Source organism: Pararge aegeria, chromosome 6 (assembly GCF_905163445.1).
Source record: "Pararge aegeria chromosome 6, ilParAegt1.1, whole genome shotgun sequence".
Lineage (NCBI taxonomy): Eukaryota > Metazoa > Arthropoda > Insecta > Lepidoptera > Nymphalidae > Pararge > Pararge aegeria.
The window spans coordinates 2,822,991-2,843,323 of record NC_053185.1 but is presented as its reverse complement, the minus strand read 5'-3'; the positions used below and the strand labels follow the sequence as shown (position 1 = coordinate 2,843,323).

General features: G+C 35.7%; 1 protein-coding gene across 2 annotated transcripts in view; it reads right to left on the bottom strand.

Annotated features, from left to right (window-relative positions):
• The window catches only part of LOC120624437 (peroxisomal acyl-coenzyme A oxidase 3), a 30,872-nt gene extending 10,539 nt beyond the window's left edge, over positions 1-20,333 (bottom strand). The window contains exons 1-8 of one of the 2 annotated variants that reach the window (XM_039890981.1): positions 20,158-20,333; positions 19,806-19,938; positions 19,036-19,197; positions 16,223-16,381; positions 13,677-13,824; positions 7,121-7,295; positions 1,662-1,804; positions 995-1,128 (exon numbers count right to left, since the gene is read on the bottom strand). In XM_039890981.1, the coding sequence (XP_039746915.1) occupies positions 995-1,128; positions 1,662-1,804; positions 7,121-7,295; positions 13,677-13,824; positions 16,223-16,381; positions 19,036-19,197; positions 19,806-19,934 (1,050 nt within the window). In that variant the 5' untranslated portion in view covers positions 19,935-19,938; positions 20,158-20,333. The remainder of the gene's footprint in view (positions 1-994; positions 1,129-1,661; positions 1,805-7,120; positions 7,296-13,676; positions 13,825-16,222; positions 16,382-19,035; positions 19,198-19,805; positions 19,939-20,157) is intronic. The other variant, XM_039890980.1, reaches the window with a different exon arrangement.

Genomic DNA, 20,333 nt, shown 5'->3' with positions numbered 1-20,333 from the left:
TGCTTAAAATATTTTTTAATTTGTATTCATACTCCTAATAGATTTCTACGCGACGTTGCACCGGAACTCTTAATCGCTTTGCGGCACGTCTTTGTCGGGAGGGTGGTAACAGTGGCGTGCATACATGCACAAAAGCACTGCCTACCTTGAAATTTCTGTATAACAAACTCATAAAGGGGCAGGATTTTCTGCCAATTTCCTTCTTTGTGCTATTATGTAGGTATTAGCTTAGTAGTACTGGTTTCTTATTTTCACGCCAGTCGTTGCGATAGCCGACAGCGCAGTGGTCGAGTGGCCAGACGTATGACGCCGCATCCGAGTTCGAATCCTAGTCTAAAAGTTGTACTTTTTCTACTTTTTATGTTTAATAATTTGTTTTCACATATCGCGGAGACGATGTGCGGTCACGGCCATTTAGCGGTCAGCTGTCTAATGGGACAGAACGATATTTGGTGGATATAATTACGTTATTTGAGCTATTTTGATTTTATCAAGAAATCTTATAATCGATTTGCAATGTGCGGTCGATAATTAAGTGAGTGAGATTTGTGTTCCAAAAAGGGGTAAGCTGCACAAATTGTTTTGTAGATTAAACTATTTGCCTAGCTTTGCATAGTTTTGTGCTTAAAATATTCTTTCTATTGTCGTAGCCTGAAGAAATGCCCTTTTTAACCCTGGCACTATAAAATTACTAAACCCCTGAGATCAGCTAGCCGAGGTCCACTGGTTTTTGGCAGAGTTCCGATCCTTCATCAAAAAACTCTCCTGGCGTCCAAACTAATTAGGCTTTTAGTATATAGGCATAACGTAGAATTAGTTTTAGCTTGCAGTAATTAGCTGTAGTTAACTTGTAATGTCTCTGTAATTAAATGTTTTATATATAAAGTGTCTCAGTGTGTTATTTTACGTAAACCCGTAACAGTGCATAGCCTGGTCAAAACCCGAGTGCCCGCCAATGGGTGGTAAAAACGTAAAAAGTAATAAACCAACTAACATGTAACTCGTACTCTATAAGCGGCGTTTCTCTGTCCCGCTCGCCGAACTGCGTCCGCGTCGCAGCGTAGCGTACCGCAATCGTCACGGCGCTGGCCAGAGAGTGACAGCTCTCCTGCATAATACCAATTCTACCTGTAACAAGAAATAACTAGGCTTCACTAGCATACTAGTATATGTAAAATTTTGTATCTTATCGCAATAAGTTTAAAGTTTATATAAAACGTAAGCTTATAGAAAAATCCTATTATAATATTAAGGAATACATGTATGATAAAAAAGCTTGGGTATAAATTGCTCTATCTTCATAGCCACACATTAACGAGACTGTGAGATAGTGATTAGAAAAAAAAAATTGCTAAGTTAGGTGTGGGCTCTTATTAGACCAGGGCGCATTTGGAACCCTCCTAGCTTCAGTTTCAAGTTAACGAATGCAGTTATACAATTCGTTATCAAACTCTGTACCGTTGAAGTTATATGGGCCTAATGCCTAATGTTTAAGAGTCAAAAATCCTGAACTTCTGTTTTTAATTTCACAAAAGATCTGCCAAAAGCCCTAGCTGAAGAATTGTAGTAGAATTTGAGTTTTTTGTTATTTTTTTAGTGCTGTAACCAGCCTACAGTGTAAGGTTACACATGCATGTATATTCACTTAAGAATGGTCTCACCTGCAGACAAATTTTCTAAGGCAGCCCCAAGTATTCTGGAAGGTTCTGAAAATGAGCTTTCATACGTCCCATCTTCTGTGACATCTGCAGTTCTGTTGAGGAGGTTCTCCCGAGGTATTCTGTATTGATTGAACATAATGAACCTGTAACAAAAAACGTAACTTGTATTAATGAAAGATGTTATAAAAAAATATGCTCGTTCTGGAAAACAATTTGCCATTTTCCTGCCTCTTTGGTCTAGTTGTTAGCATGTTTAACTACGTTTCACGATGTCTTTGGTATATTTTCGGAAAGAAAAGGATTTTCCCTTATTGACTGACATACAATGTATAGCTTAAACGGCTGAACGTTGTAATTTGTAATTTTGGAAGAATATTCTTTGAGTACCCTAGAGGTGTATTAAGAAAGGGTTCTGTAAAGACTACCTCTAATGGGAAAAAGAATTTACAGATATATGAAATCGGTTTTAGCCCCCATGCTTCGGAGTGTACGTTCAGCCGTCACCCCGGTTATTAATACTTACTTGTGATAATAGTCGTTAAAACCCACCAACCCGCAAGCAGCGTGGTGGTTCTATGCTCTAAAATCGTCTAAAACCCAGTAGTAATACGTTAGTTAGTTAGTAATACGTTAATTTGACGGCCGACTGGCGCAGTCGGCAGCGACCCTGCTTTCTGTGTCCAAGGCCGTGGGTTCGATTCCCACAACTGGAAGGTGTTGTGTGATGTACATGAATGTTTTTCAGTGTCTGGGTGTTCATTTGTATATTATAAGTATTTATGTATATTATTCATAAAAATATTCAACAGTCATATTAGTACCCATAACACAAGCTACGCTTACTTTGGGGCTAGATGGCGATGTGTGTATTGTTGTAGTATATTTATTATTATTATTTAATATGCTGCGGATGATGATGATGAATTCATTTTATAGGTGATCGAAAATTTGCCTATTGTATTGCCAGAACAACAGATGTTTGAAAGGAAACTCAAATTTATTGTTCGCTGGACATGATAATATTTATTTATCTTACAAAAGAAGAGAAATTAAGGTTCCCCTTTTTGTCTAGCCAATCTATACTAATATAATAATGAGAAAAGATTTTTTTCTTTTTTGTTTGTACACGATAGGCTTCAAAAGTACTGAGCCGATTTTAAACATTTCTTCGCCAAAAAAGATAAACTATCACGTAGGCTATAATTATTTTCATAAAAGTTAGACATCCTTAAGGCAATTGCAATATGTAATCCAAAGTAGCAACATATTTCGTATAAAATTCATTATTAGTCGTCCGCTGAGAATTTGATGATAACAATAATTATGTGTTACATAAAAAGTATGCGAGGGAAATAAAAAAAAATAACAAACAAACAACAAAACTGCAAGTTACTTAAAAAATTTCAACCAGTTTGGGCCGACATTGAATTCTGCATTCTTTTTATGGTGGAACCGCGACGTACGAGTTTAAAGGACGCTTTAGTTTATGTTGTGTGGTGACGGCAGATCAGAATACAGTTGTCGCCACCCAACCTCTTCCCGCGGGTGTCGTACGAGACGACTAAGGCAATATAACGGGAAACGGGCAGCAATAACCTCTATGCTACTACTAATATCTACTGCGATCACCAACCCGTCTGCCCAGAGTGGTGATTATGAGTAGACAAACAGATCCAATTACTTAATTATCATTCTGAGAGGAGACCCATGCCCTGTAGTGAAGCTGTGTTGAATATGATGAAAATATTTAAATAATACTAGCGGACCCCAGCGCCATCTGTCGGGCTAATTTGTGAATCTAAACCGCGTAATTCGCGTGCTGACCCTAACCGTAGTGTTTTTCAAAGATTTGTTGATATGGTTTGTCATTTAGCACAACAAGAATGGTGACTTAGAGATCATGACGAGTTAAATTTGTCCTTTAGGTAACTGGGCTTGCTCAAATTCTAAACCCTAGGAACGCCACTGCTTGTACCCTGCCACGCTTCGCTGTGGCACATTTTTATGGAATGGTTGAGAAATGAGAAACAAAATGAAGAATACATTACATATGTCAGCGAGTGTTTTTCTCGCTTTGGTACATCGATCGTTAAAAAAACTGTAGTTTCGCGGTCGCGGATATGTGACTGATGCAATAAATAGATAAAAACTTTTTAAATAAATAGATAAAAATTTCAGCTCGATCGGTGCAGAACTTTTTGAGTTTTTGAAGCGTACACAAACCAACATAACATTTTTATATATATAAGATTTCTTGTGTGCGTGTGTATGTCACTGAACTCCTCCTAGACGGCTGGACCACTTTAAATGAATTTTTTGGTATACGTTTGGGTGGCACCCTGGATGGTTTAGATTCACAAATCAGCCCGTCAGATGGCGCTGGGTTCCGCTAGTATATTATATACAAAGATATATATTCATCGTAAATATACAGCAATAAAATCCCCGCACAAAAGTAATAAAACAATTTATAGAATGTCCGCAAAAGCAAATAGTGTGATTTATTGCCAACACGCATGTCATTGATTTGAATGTATTATATTTATATGGTTACTTGATGAATATGTTTGTGAAAGTTGGAATGATATCAAAGATTTCACGTTTTCGCTCGAAATTCTCTTGTCTTAGAGTTTCAAATACTTATTGTTGTTATTTTTATTTGATGATCATATCAACCTATTACGGCCCAGTACAGGGCCAGGTGCAGCGGTGATAATCCAGTGGGTAGGAGCTGGACTTCACTTTCGGGGGACCGAGTTCGAATCCCAGCACGCACCTCGTACTTTTCTAAGTTATGTGAGTTTTTTAAGTAATTAAAAATCACTTGCTTCAACGGTGAAGGAAAACATCGTGAGGAAACCTACATGCCTGAGAGTTATTCATAATGTTCTCGGGGGTGTGTGGAGTCCACGCGGTGGACTACAGCCTTAACCCCTTCTCATTGTGGTAGGAGACCCAAACCCTGTAGAGGGCCGGCAATGGGTTGATATGATGATGATGTCAGGGCAACGGTCATGTGTGAGAAGGGTTTAGGTCGTAGTCAACCACGCTGGCCCAGAGCAGTTTGTATGAATTGCTTAAAACGCAAATAACTCTCAAAACTTATAGGTGCACTACAGGGCTCGCCTGGGAATGCTACACTGAAAGAGTTAAACCTGAATTGTGTTTTGGTCTCATCTAATGTATCTTTTCCAGTAGAAATAAACATTTCATAACAATAGAATTAAAAACAAAATGTATGTAACATACAGAAAAAAACTATTTTATGTATGTACCCGGAAATATTACACGCCTTTTAAAATATTTCCACTTATATATTAATGTATACGCTGTATGTAATAAATTGGTAATTACAAACTTTATTGTTGTAGATAATGAACGATAACATCTGCGTAACCATAATTTTTAGTGCTACACGCTTGCATCAGTTTATCGTGAATTATCGCTTTATTATTATTCGAATAGACTAACTATTAACGCCCACCAACCCGCATTGGGTCAGCGTAGTGGGTTTTGAAACAACAGTATTGCGATACCCGCGAGAATATGTGGGATGCTGACAGGTGTATTCTAATCTTCCACACGGTCTATGAGCATAACATATAGATTCTCGAGCTACACAGCCGTGATTAATTCGGTCTAAAAATTCGCATGACGTTTTTTTTCGATAAAGATTATAAATGATATCAAAATCAATATTTAGTCAATGACAAATAAATTCTGATGCGATTACGCTATTGATCGCACGTTTTTATCAGGGTTTTCCGATAAGGGTCTATGTAGACATATCGCAGTTCTTTCCGCGCTTTGAATTATAGGTACTCGGATACGTCGGAACAAGATCCGTGCTATAATCTGCCATTCAATGGCATGCAAATTATAATAACACTTTAATAATAATTAATGTTTTTTTCAATTTTATACAAAATGACAGAAAATTAAGGTTATAAAACTGTAGAATTAAATAACATGTCAACTTAAAATTAAATAATAAATATAAATAAATATAAATAAATAAATATACTACGACAATACACACATCGCCATCTAGCCCCAAAGTAAGCGTAGCTTGTGTTATGGGTACTGAGATAGCTGATAATTTTTTTTTTTTTTTTTTTTTATGAATATAATACACATAAATACTTATAATATACAGATAAACACCCAGACACTGAAAAACATTCATGTTCACACAAACACTCTCCAGTTGTGGGAATCGAACCCACGGCCTTGGACTCAGAAAGCAGGGTCGCTGCCCACTGCGCCACTCGGCCGTCAATATAAAGTAAGGCAAAAAATAAACCTAGAAACACAATTATTTAAATTTAAACCTTTAATTTTAGATATTCGTCTACTGAATGAAACTGATGAAGCATGAGCCATTCGATAATTTTAATCTTAAATTTAGGCAGAGGTATGTCAACTAAAGTATTTGGTATTTTGTTACAAATTGTTATTGCCATACAATAAACATTTCTTTTATATAAAGTGAAGTTTACTTTGGGCCATACTAATTTATTACCTACAATCCTTCGCCTGTTGTGCTTTTTTAGTTCTAAAATTATGTCCATACTTTTTTACAAATAGGCACATTTCCTTAATATAAATGCAGTAAATAAAATAAATCCTTAATATACAAGGGTCTTAATATTGAGTCTTTTAAAGATTGGTTTTGCACTATCCAAAAAATGTAACAAATTACGGTAAGGTTGCGTTAAAAATCTATCCTTAATGCAAACTTAAAACAAAGTGACTCCTGTCACCTTATTAGGTACGCGTCGCGTAGCGAAAGTACTATGCGCGTGTCGGTCTTTAATCTTCAATAGGGTTGCCACAAGTAAACACTAAGAATGTTTTGAATTAGTTGGTATAGAAAAATAATTATGCTTCTACGGATTTAATAATTTAACAGGGAGATTCCTTATGACATATACTTAGGCTACCATCAATAGTATTTCGTAATTCGGTTACACGTTGTATTTGAATAGACCATAATTCCACAATGATTATATATTGATCGTTTGTATTATCAAGTCTCGCTAATGCGATTATGATTGTGATAAGCAAGATAAGATAACACTCGCATGCCACGCGATTTCCTACAACTTCTACTGATAACATACATAACATTCATGAGTCATAAAACTATGTTATGTTTCACGTGAGACTCATAAGGAAATTCTAGTTTATGTGTAAGCTTAACTATTCGCAAGTTTATAGTTAAAAGTTTTGTCTGGTGTGGGGCTTTGGCCGTGGCTCGATACCACCCTACCGACAAAGACGTGACGCTAAGCGATTAAGTGTTTCGGTGCGATGTTTTTAGGGGTATGACTACCATACTCCTTAACAGGTTAGCCCAGAGTTAACGGCTTATGTAATAGAATATTAAAAAAACCTGCAAGTAAAGACAATTAATGGGACAAAAAAAGGTGCAAGTGAAGATAAATAATAAACCTTACCCGTTATCTATGCCGTTAACGCCAATCTTCTCGCCCATATCGCCCACAGTGAGGCCGGGGTATGTCTCCAGGGTGTCTGGATTTCGTATAGGCACGACGAAACCGTGCAGGCCATGGTTGGTACCATCTGGTGTGATCAGCTGGGCGAACAGCAGAGTGTGGGTACACGTTCTACCTGAAAACGAGACCGTAAATGACTTCCCGAAAACATTTGAACTACTTTGGGGACATTGGTACTTTGGACGTTAAATGACGATCGTAAAGTCCTAGTCTAAACTTATATTGCCGTACCTATGTCTAGGGGATACTCCTAGCCAGTGGCGTGCATACAGGGTATGCACTAAGCGGGCAGATAAAATGAAATGAAAAAAAACTCCAGTACGAGTTATAAAAAACTTAAGGTCAGGCTTTGTAAGAGTTTTAAAAAGCCTACCCTTAAGTTTTTATAACTCGTACCGGAGATTTTATTCATTTTATATCATCCAGGGAGTTCCACAATCCACAGTCCTAGGCCGCTTGTCAGCGACTCGCCTGATTAAGATTTACTTACTTACTTGTTTACTTTAAACTCTTAAAAATTTACTTTTTGTGTTAGTTTTAGTTTTATTTATTCTCTTTTACAATTTATTTCATATATATATATTTTATATTTAAATTTTTTATTAATATTTACTCTAGTTATAGTAATAACGCAACGGGCGACACGGTTGTTTGCTCAGTCTGATACTGGTGCAGACTGAAAATCAACACTGAGCATTGTTGCTAATGCAGAGCTAGATCAAATAGTTCTTGAGCACACTCTCCGAAATATATCCTATAGAATACCGAAAGGCAGGCAACCTTGCGACGATGTTCCAAACTCTTAAGTTTTTTATTGGCTGGGTCACCGATGAGCCTTCTAGCACGGCGATCCACCGAATCCAGGGCATCAAGCTGATACCTGGCAGAGCCATCCCATAAATGAGAACAATACTAGGCGTATAATATATTGGCGAACCAAATAAATAAAATAAAACATGTTTTAATTGATCTAACCCACATTGCAGAGCGTGGTGCGGCTTTACTCTGAACGCATCCCATGGGCATCCCATCAGTGGGACGTAAATAATAGTAATAGTATGATGATAACAATTGAAATGTCTACTAGAATAAGGAAGCCGTGTTATTCTAATATATAGCAGCATTAACTGTCGTACGTTCATTAGAAATTCATTCCAATGAACGTATAAATAAGGGGAGGCCGGGAATATTTTCTAACACTTTTACGTAGATATATATGCTTATCGGGAAATCTGAAATGAATAGTACAATTTATTTTTAATTTGACTATGCATTTAGCCCTTTGGCGTCCATTAGACAAGATTAATATCGATCTCCTTATTATTGTAATATACAGTTCGTTTTTCATTCAAACCAAAGCGAACGTCTTTATACTACAATCGTATAACCAGATCAAACTAAATAATGTAATACGACACTACTTAAAGTGCATACATGTCATTCTAAGAAATCGTAACAAATTATAACAGTCTCTAGCCCAGTGTGGATTGGTGGACTTCATACGCCAACATTATGGAGAAATCTCAGGCACGCTAGTTTCCACACCATGTTTTCCCTCACCGTAGAAGCAAGTGATATTTTAATTACTTAAAACGCACATAACTTAGAAAAGCAATAGCTAGAACTCGGCCTCCAGAAAGTGACGCTGATGTCCTAACCACACCGCTTACTGACAGTTAATAATAAAAGAAAAATCGATATGATACGAGTAAACACACGTATCCCTCCCGAGTTCCTCTGGTCTATAACAACGGAAAAATAAGAAACTGCTACAGCAGGGCGGTACTGGCTCCGATTCCCTCGGCTTCCCCTACACGATTACACTCGTGTGTTTGAACTCAAACACTTTATGAATGAGACTGCGCTCGTACAAACAAATATGCTAATCTCCGTGGAAACACCGCTCGGGGTCACTTATCACGTGTGCCGAAACAATCATATTACATAGTTTTTATCATAGCGCTGTTTAAAACTTTTTTGTTTTACCTTGAACTATTCCGCAATACAGCATTTATTATGTGGATCGATTATGCTGCATCAAAGTCAAAGTCAAAATTACTTTAGTATTACAACTATATTTAATTATTAAGTTTTCCAAACGCGACCTGTAGGGCTAGCAATTAGCACATGTACACCACGAGAGAATTATGTCTACCCATTATCGTGTCTATCGCGATAGAGAAAATACGAGTAACGTGTAGAAATTATTATGTAGGCACGCTAAAAAGTGGTCTAAGAGAGAAGAGAGCTCTACATAATATTCTCAAAGGTGTTTGCAGTCCACCAATCCGCATTAGGCCAGCGTGGTGGACATTGGTCTTAACCCTTTCGATTTTGGGAGGAGACCCGTGCCCTGTAGTGGGCCGGTAATGGCTTGATATGATGATGATGATGGATATCAATATAGTTTTATTTTAAAGATATATTGTTTTTGGTATTTTCTGCATCCTTCAACCTTATGGTAGCCTGGTACTTGTGAGAAATTAAAAATAATTACTCGGGTCGAACGCTATAATTTGGGATCATTTAATTGTATACACCGTGTTAACTAGTTTTTTATAGTTTTTCAATTTATACGGTGTACAATAAAAGTGTATTCATTCATGCATTCAACTAATATTAACTTCTATTCCATTTTATTTCAACGATATGACCTTAAACATGACCTTAATAAAGCAGATTGCGTAATCGTTCAACCGCGTTTCAATTGCCTTAAACAAAGAACTTCAGTTAATAAGTAAGTATAGTATGGTTATTTTAAGCCCTTTGCCCTGAATAAGTGTTTAAGTATTATAGGATTATTTATTTATCAATTAATTATACGAACAAATCAACTTTCTCTAATTAACAATTTCATTATTATTCTCATTATTTTTAAATTAGGGTACAAACAATAGAAAAATGAGAAATACTAATAATAGTTGGAAATTCCAAATGCCTCATAATCTCATTCATTACAATAAAATTGAGATTATTTGTGAATAATGATTAAGCTACATCTAATTATACCGTGAAAAGTAATAGGCTTCTATTGCTCAAAATACTGAAGCCTATACATAAAAACCAACTCGATAAGTGAAGTATTTCGCTCGTTATCGTGACCACAAGATACGGGATCCGCAAATACAAACACACCGGACGTCCAAGGAGGAAATTTTTCAAACAATTTTTAATTAGTTTAAATAATAAAAAGAGAATTAAAAATATCATGAGTGTTAATAATTGTGTTTTTTCTCAACATTTGTCTATTTATATTTACTTATAAAAGCTAAAAGAATAAAAAAAAAAGTGACATTTTAAGTTGGAGAATCACTCGGTGTGCGTGAACTGACAGTAATACCCACACCTCAACGCTTCGCTTATGATGCGTGAAATAATGCTAACAACAATAAAAAGAAAACAAACAAAAAATTTATAAAGAAACACATAAAAGAATAAAATAAAATGAAAGTAGGTAGTAAGTTACATTCTTTGAGAAAACTGAAGTAACTGGCGTAGTAATTCATCTGCAAATATGTCACAGTTAGGAGACTCCATCAAAAGTTTGTTTAAAGCAGACAGTGAGCGTGGTATCGGGGATCTAGCGCGAGACACTGTGAGAAAAAATAGGAGAGAGAAAAATTTACGACGGCGCAAGTTACTGTAGTTAATAGGAATATATGCAGCATAGCTTGTTATGCAACTCAATACAATCTAGTTTTCCCGCAAACATTTTACATAAAGTAAACAGTTGGTCACAAGCTCGTCGTGTTTCAAGTGAATCGCTACTAATCCCTACTAATATTATAAATGTCAATGTAAGTTTGTTTGTTACGCTTTCACGCAAAAACTACTTAACCGATCCTCATGAAACTTTGTACACATATTCTTGGAAGCGTTAGAAGTAATATTGGATACTTTTTATCCCGACATTAAGCTCGGTTCCTTTGGGAGAGGGGATGAGTGTTTGATGATTTTACACCATAACTCCGACAAATTATAACCAATTTAAATAATTAGTTTTGTACTATAGAGGTTATAATATGTGTTTAATTTAGTCCAAACTGTGCTTGGAGATAGAGGAAAGAACTCTTCAGTGGACAGCAGCAAACCCCTCATTTAAGGCTTAGCGATACTGAATAATTTAAATTTTTTAGATCTAAAACTAAATTTAATGCCACATCAAAAAACAAAATCAAACGCAGACGAAGTCGCGGGCAACAGATAGTTATTTATAAAACGTAATAGGTTTTTAAGTTTTATTTTGTTTTCCTATTCCATTTATTTAGTTTTGCTGTCAGGGATTGCAAACACATTCCATTTATTGCAAACATAAATGATAATTTATTAACATGTCAAAAAATTGCTAAATCTACGATATAAAAAAATGGTTAAAATAAAATAATTAACGAATTGATGAATTTAAATGATTTATAAGTCTTAAAGTTGTTTAAGTGTATTGAGTAAAAGTTATAAAAGTGTGTAAAAGTTGTCTGTGGTACCGATTGTTTCGCTGGTATAAATCTTATCCCTTTCCATCCTTTCAACTTTATTATTGAATAAAGGTGATTAATTTCTTTGTAAGGGTCTAAGTGCAGGCCAAACAAACAAAATTCAAAATTCAAAATTCAAAATTCAAAATTCATTTATTTCAAGTAGGCCTAATACAAGCACTTTTGAAACGTCAAGTCTGTCCGTCTGTAGTGACTCTACCACCGGTTCGGAAGGCAGATTCTACCGAGAAGAAGCCGGCAAGAAACTCAGCAGTTGCTCTTTTCCAACATCAAAAATTTACTTTTTATATTTTAACATTCATTTTTCTATTCATTTTTCTATCTTGTGAGAGATGAAAGCGGAGCCGGATGCTTCCAAGCAACCTTGTCATTAAGAAACTCATCAATTGTATAATAACCTCGCTGTAATAAATGTGTTTTAACACATTCTTTAAACTTATGGATTGGTAGGTCCAAAATTACCTTAGGAATCATATTATAAAAGCGTATACTCAATCCCACAAATGACTTCTGCACCTTTCGCAGACGATATGCAGATGTCACTAATTTATGACCATTTCTTGTAAGTCGACTGTTTATGTCCACTTTTTGTTTATAAAGACTAATATGTTGTCTTACAAATACTATATTGTTATAAATGTATTGTGAGGCTACCGTAAGTATACCAATTTCTTTAAATTTTTTAGAAGTCAATCGATCGTGATATTAAAAGTGCGAAATTTAATGCGTAAAATAATTAGAATCGAATAAACTCAATGCATTTATAATCATCAAAATAATGATGGTCTCCTTCCACAGTGAGAAGGGGTTAAGGCTGTGGTCCACCACGCTGGCCCAGTGCGGACTGGTGGACTCCACACACCTTTGAGAACATTACGGAGTACACTCAGACATGCAGGTTACCTCACGATGTTTTTGTTCGACGTTAAAGTAAGTGATATTTAATTGATTAAATTACAAATGTACAGAACTCCGATAAGTCAGTGGTGCATACCGTGGCTCGAACTCGGTCTACACGAAAGGAAAACCGAAGCTTTACCAGTGGCGTGCACATGGTTTTTGACCAGGGTATACGCTAGGAGGATCTGAGATACCATTACACTGTATTCCATCGAATGTTACACGAAGCATGGCACCTAACGTTCATTGTCGTCATTGAATGCACTCTTGGACAGAAAATCTCAATGGGATCTATTCCATGACGGGTGGACAGCATTGTTCCGTGAATTGTTGAGATCCTCTGAGAATATTGAATGACCTTTACTCCAATATTCGCAGAGTATCACTATAGTGGGTACCTATACTATATTAACATCATGTCTTGTATAACGTTCAAAGTCATCTTATCTATCTAGTTAGTGTAAGTGGCCGTCGTACTAACAAGATGTAAAATAAATAAATCGAAATGCGGTCAGCTAATATAGGATGAAAGTTAAAAACTTAATTACTTTTTGTATCCCGTGAAACCGTGCATTTTACCCTAAGCAGCAATAAAACCTCACTGGCCTATAAAATCAAAAAAAATCACTTCAATTTGTCAAACTCACTTGCTTCCTGAAATATGAAAAAAAAAACACTTGCATGCACATCTATAATGTTCAGTAGGGTACTTACTAAACAATACACATTCATTTCATTCCACACACTCAGAATTCTTGTAATGAAATTTAAAATTTTATAATCCCCCGACACATAATGTACTAAAAGCTACTAAAATAAAAAGTAATAATATAATGTCCTAAAAGCTGAATAAAAAATAATTCCTAAAAGTAACGACCAGACCAGTTATCACCACATTTCCATCAAATATAACAAAGAAAGCTCCCGACTAATTTACCTTTCAAAGAAAAAAAACAAAATCAAAATCGGTTCATCCGTTCGGGAGCTACGATGGCGGTGACAAACACACACACAGACACGTCAAACTTATAAAACCGCGTTGTTTTGCGTCGGAGGGGTTAATAAAAAAAAGAACGAAAGTAAAATGCACACAATAGTTTTACCTAGATTACCAACCCAGCATTTAGCGGCCTCGAAGTCCGGCGTGTGTATCACAAACTCCCTCCTGCTGGGGTCGTAGGTCGCAGTGGTCCGCATGAGACGTGCGTCCGAACCGTGCGCTATCTCCGTAAGGGAGAAACTGGCCAGGATCTGTGGACGAAGACTTCATGATAGCCTGGTAGTTATCTTCCTATAATATTTTTTTTATATATTAAACTACCCATTGGCATCTTGGAGATGACTCTTAAAAAGTTCAAAGTTTGTATTAAACATAAGCTTATAGAAAAGTCCTAATATAGTATAAAGGACTACGTAATCGATAAAACAGCTTGGGTGTGAATTATTGCTCTAACCAGGTTTCTCTTCTAATAATTTAAAATGACATTGTGAGATGGTGGTAACAAAAAAAAAACACCCGGCTAAGTTTGTTGTGGCCTTAGACCAGGACGCGTTTGGAACCCTCGTAGCTTTAGTTTTAAGTTTACGAATGTGGTTATCGCCATCATCTCACTACCGTGTAATTCTTATGTACGCATCAAAAGTGCCGCCTATGGGCCTACTTGAATAAAGATATTTTTGACTTTGACTTTGACTTAGACTTTATCGTAATTTTTAAACTATATTGCTTCTTTTTTTCTAGTTATAGTTGACGGAACAAGCAGATGGTAAGTTGAAAACTATCGCCTATACAGAGAGCAACACAGGGCATGCAAGGAGCACGTCCTGCAACATGCCGCCCTGTGCCCATCAATTTGAGGCGTAGGTGTTAAGCCACTTATGCCTGATATTACACTGGCAACTACGCCCTCCGAGCTTCGGACCGATAGTACTTCCTCGGACGAGCTGTCACAAAAAGCTCTACCTACTACTACTGAACTTTTTACGCTCAACAAGTGTAATACAACTTGTTTACGCCGTTGTGAATAACAGAAATGTACCTATGACTGACTCCCAGTGCGTAAGTTCCTACGCGTAGTGATACGGTCGTTCGGCAACAAGTGTTTTCTATACTGAAAGTGCTGAAGGCAAATTATACAATATGTAACGAAATTACGAAATACTATTGAAGGGTGCGGAACTATATTTCATAAGGATTCACCCTGTAACAATAATAAATCAAAAGAAGCATATTTATTTTTCCATACAAACTAATTCCAAACATTCTGAGTGCTTACTTATGACAACCCTATTGAAGATAAAAGACCGACACGTGTATTTTACTTTTGCATGTGCTGTTAGGGCTGTATCTAATTTCCTTCAGTAAAAACTATGGCAATGGTTTACTCAAATCCTATTTGCGTTTCGGTTTCACAGATAAGTTTCAGAGATAGTAAATATTGTACCTCTAAAGCATGTGAAGCAGTGGCGTGCACTTCATAGATGCACAAAAGCACTGCCTACCATAAAATTATATATAACCCGTATAGGAGGAGAATTTTTCACCTGTTTGCAACCCAGTGCACGCCACTGATGTGATAGTATTATTTCGGTTTTCATTTACACGTTATCGTCGTAAACGTGGTCGTAACATTTGTAGGATATTTGCAATTATTTTCAAGTGAACAAAAATATTGTTTTACATTTTAAGACAACACGTAAGAATAGACTATAGTATCCCATCCCCCAGCAAACAATAATAGTAGATAGGACGAGCACGTTAGGTAAGCAACCTAATTAGCCATTACCCACCTACGAAATCTGTACATATTATAGGTATAACAGTTTCCCACTGCTTTGCGGTTTTCCCGTATAAACTAACTCGTAAACAATGACCAATTCGTGTTTTTCTCAGTTTCTTCGGTTTCCTCATGAGTTAATATCCTTACCTCGGCAACGAACAAAATATTATTATGAAGTAAAACTCCTGGGGTAATTATTGTAATTTTCCTCCACATACATAATCCTTCGATTTGCAGAATAATTATTACAGGTCGATAAGAGGTTATACGCTATGTACCTACTAGCTAATAACTGTACAATATATTATCTATTTATAACTAATCAGCTAACTTCAACCAGTATAGGAATCGCCCTAATCGGATGTCTAGTGATTTATGTTTTTCCTAACTAATATTAAGTATGTGATGTCTAACGACGTTGCCGCCGTCTATGTTACGAAACCGATTCGGCGGATAGTAAAGTCTCGTAAACTTTACAGGTTAAAAATCAGTTTTTTGTTTCAATCAAGAAATTAAATTGCGGAATATTTGCCGAGACCCCCCCCCCCCTCCCTCTCTATCTCCAACGTAAGATTAGTTGAGATTTGACTCGACCCCCTCCCCCCCTTAAACATCTCACTTATTAAGTCCATAAGTGATAAGGCTTTTGTTACACAAATTTAATTGACTTGTACCTTTGTTCTCTTTTATTTATTTTTTTCTTTTTTCTTGTGTGCAATAAAGTATTTTTGATTGATTGATTGATTATTTTATGAACGCCCCCTTATCTCAAATTACATAACAAGAAACCCCTGTATTCAACGAAAAACAAAAAACCTAACGAAAAAAAAATTAGACCAACGAGGCAGTTAAAAAACAATAGTGCCTACCTCTCTATGCTTTATGGTTGCTTCGTAGAACTTCAAATGCCGCTCTGTGCCAAGTGACAGCAAGGCGTTTGAGAAAAGGTAGATACCAATCGCCATCTTGACAGAGACGCTCGGGTTGAGAGACTGCACTGCTTCATTTATCGTCATTATTGTCCGAGTCTGAAAGATAAATAACGATACAGGCACTATGAAGGATTAACGAATTTCTTTGTTTTTGGGTCATCCAGTGAAGGATCTAAGTGGACTTCAGCATTACCTTCAGGGGCACCTTGTACGACCCAGGACGCATCTCTAGCTTTCCAAAGTCAAAGTCAAAAAATTTATTAATTCAAATAAGACACATAGAAGCATCATCATATCAACCAATTACCGGCCCACTAAAGCACCACGCTGGCCCAGTGCGGATTGGTGGACTCCACACACCTTTGCGAACATTATGGAGAACTCTCAGGCTTGCCGGTTTCATCACGATATTTTCCTTTCAATTTCTTTAACGATGAAGGAAATATTTTTTTCCGGTTATTTTTAACTGTTCACGAATGTGGTTGCGTAAAGCGTTAAACGGGAGCTGTGCCAAAGGGTCACCTTGATTCCATCCGCGACCTCGGGATCAGACTTACTGCCCTCAATCTAACCATCCAAAAAGTCCTTAAGTGACTCTTAATTGAGCCCATCTTACAGGCTAAATTAATTATTTATTAGGTAGATTCACAGAACAGGTAATAAAACCTAGGTTTACATAAATAACATATAATAAAATATAAATAACATAATAACAAACAAAAAGTTGTGAACTAAGTTTAAATCAAGTATATTGTGTTCACAACCTGTAAGTTAAATGAATACATATAGATTGAAGCATGAATTAATATACATAACATTCAATTTATTTGGTGAGCAAGATTGCATTAAGATAACAAAGACGTATTGCATTAAAGATAGGTAAATTAAATGTAATAAAGTTAGAAAATTTAATTATTATAAATTACTAATAACAAAAATGTCATGCAATTTAAAAACACAAATAATCTATTTATCCGAGCCAATAATATATTTTTGTTAAAAATTCCAATATTACAATTACTTGTCATGAGGTCATTGTAAAGGCTGCACATACGAATGAAAGGACTGTAAAAGGTATTATAATCCTTGAAGATAGTTGGGTCAAAGGGGTTTAAATATTTTTCACACCAATCGCTCGCCAATGCTTTATTGCATAGCCTGGTAGGTGGTAAAATACGTCACTTACATTAAAAAGGCTTTTCGGGGTCATAAGACATAACATCAGAATAAAATTTGATTATTCAAACATTACTGCTTCGCTTCAACCACTCCCTCACCAGTGCAATAGAGTAAAGACTATGATTATTGAAAACAAAAACTCCCTTCGAAGGTTATCACTGGAGCGTTATTGAAATTAATTATTTATTTAATTAAAAAAAAATTAAATATTAGTGTTTTTATAGCATCATAAAGTTTGTGTAATACTTTATTTATTTTATAAACTTTATTGTACACCAAAACATAATAAATCGTTTATCAAAAAAAAATATCTTAATCATTTACCGGTTCGGAAGGCAGATTCTACCGAGAAGAAGCGGGCAAGAAACTCAGCAGTTGCTCTTTTCCAATATCACTTAACAGTTAACATTTGACATTTTAAAATTCTCTTTTCTATCTTGTGAAAGATGAAAGCGGAGTTGGATGCTTTCAAGCCACCTTGTCACTAATTACAAACATATAGCCAAAATAGGCGGCCTTATCTCTACCTTGACACCTAGCTCAGGGCAAGTTAAAAGTCGCATAATAGGTTTACACAAAAATAAGTAAGGAAAATAAATATGAAAAGAAAACACACATAACAAGAGATTTAACCAATCTGTGAATTTGCAGGAAAATGACAAATACCTACTTTAGATCAATACTAATAATAAATAGATAATAAAACAAAAATTAATTTAAGGTGGCATAGAGTGCTTTCTAAGGTGCTTGAATAAATGTAATGACTTACACGCATCTTTTTAAAAGAGCAAGAGAGTTCCACAAGCATACAGCTTCAATTGTAATAGAATATGAAGGATGAAAGAAAGTTAGCCCAGTGGGTAAGACTTTGTTAACTTTTGGGGGAGTGCGAGTTCTTACCCCTTTCTTTTGTAAGTTATGTGCGTATTTTTAGCAATTGAAATATCACTTGCAATGGAGAAGAGAAACATCGTGAGGAAACCTGCATGCCTGAGAGTTCTCCATTAAGTTTAATCTGATTGCTCAGCACCAGCAAATTGACATATTTAATATAAGTTTAGTTCATAAATTATATTCAGATAAATTAACTAAAAATAATATTTTTTGTAATGTGCGTCTGTAACTGACTTAGTTTGTTTTGCTTAGCTATAAGTATACTAAGGATATATAAATAAATAAATAAATGTTCTCAAAGGTGTGTGGAGTCCACCAATCAACACTGGGCCAGCACCGTGGGAGGGGACACATGCCCTGTAGTGGGCTGGTATTGTGTTGATGTGGTGATGATGATGATGATGAAAGTGCTTTCTAAGGTGCTTGAATAAAGGTAATGACTGGCACACATTTTTTTGTAAGAGGGAGAGAGTTCCACCAACAAACAGCTTCAATTATAATAAAATAAGGATACACGGAGATCTATGAAAAGGAATTTTCAAGATTAAACTATCATCAGAAGGTAGGGAGAGAATCATGCAAGCCATTCTTTTAGATTAAGGTAAAAGTAGTTGCATTAAAAAGAATTCATTATAAGAGAGAAAGAAAAAAAGATAATTAAAATGGAGTATACTAACGCGTTTGCTGTAACTAGCATTGAACATTTCCTTAGGTATGAACTTGTACTCATTTATCTTCTTCAATTGCAACTGTGTGATCCTCTTCTGTTCCTCTACAGGTGGCGTTACTGGGTTGTGCGCGAAAAGTGGGTCCTTTTCTAAGATACGCCATATCTTGTACTAAAAAAAACAACAAATTAATTGTAAAAAAAAAAAATACCCAAAAAAAAATTTAATCTGTATTTCCTAATATAACTAAAACCACACCAAAACAGCATCTGATATAAGTTGTTGAAAACTTTTAACATCCACAGTTACACCTGGTTATAGAGGCTACATACCATATTATTGCAGCATAATTAGGATTACTTATTGTGCCTGATATCAAGTTAATTATATAAGTGAAAGTTATACAAATATAAACAAAAAGCACTTTTTGTTATATTTGGTTTACAATAATACGGATATGAACAGTCTACAACACTACTTCTATTATCCTTTATATCTGAGAAAGTTCCATCAAAATTGGTTCATCATCAAATACCCATCTTATTATTATCACCTGTTAAATGGTTGCCAGCTTAATGGTAAAATAAGCAACCAATTTTTAGGTGAATATTATTTATCTACAATTGAATGCAGTTAATGTAAATAATTAAATCTATAAATTTTGTTTGTATGTAGGGCATTATCTCTGGGACTGATGAGCAAATTTAAAAATACACTATACCTGAGCAGGTTAAAACACCAAGTATGGTAGTTATTAATGTTTTGCAAAACTTTCTCACCTTAAGTTTTAGCAAATCAAGGTCTCCCTCAAGGGCCAATTTAAGGCGCTTCCAGTTGAATGAAGAGCTATTCCTGTACACATCTAGGGGCCCAGTAGGGAGATCCGAAATGAAACTGAGGTCTTCCATACTTCTTAAACAATAACCATTGATTGGAGAACACCAAATAATAGAAGGTTAGGAATGTGTGATTATTGCACCACTAATTTTTAAAATAACGCTTTTTAAATAAAATAATAAAATATGTGATAGGCAAAGATCAAAGAACATATAGGGGTTGGGAGTCTTTAATATTTTTATATAGGTTTCTGTTTTTAAATGGACAAGTTAAATCAAGCACAGAGATTCTCACATTAATACCGGATGGAATTGTTTTCGCAGCTGTAATAAGGGCTTCTAACCCTCACGTTCGTTAGCACTAGACTGAAAATTTGTAACGTGTAGGAGGGCTTTAATAGTGATTTATATTTTCCTGATAGTTTTAAATTACTCAGAGGTAAACCTAAGACTAAATTACGGGCGTATATG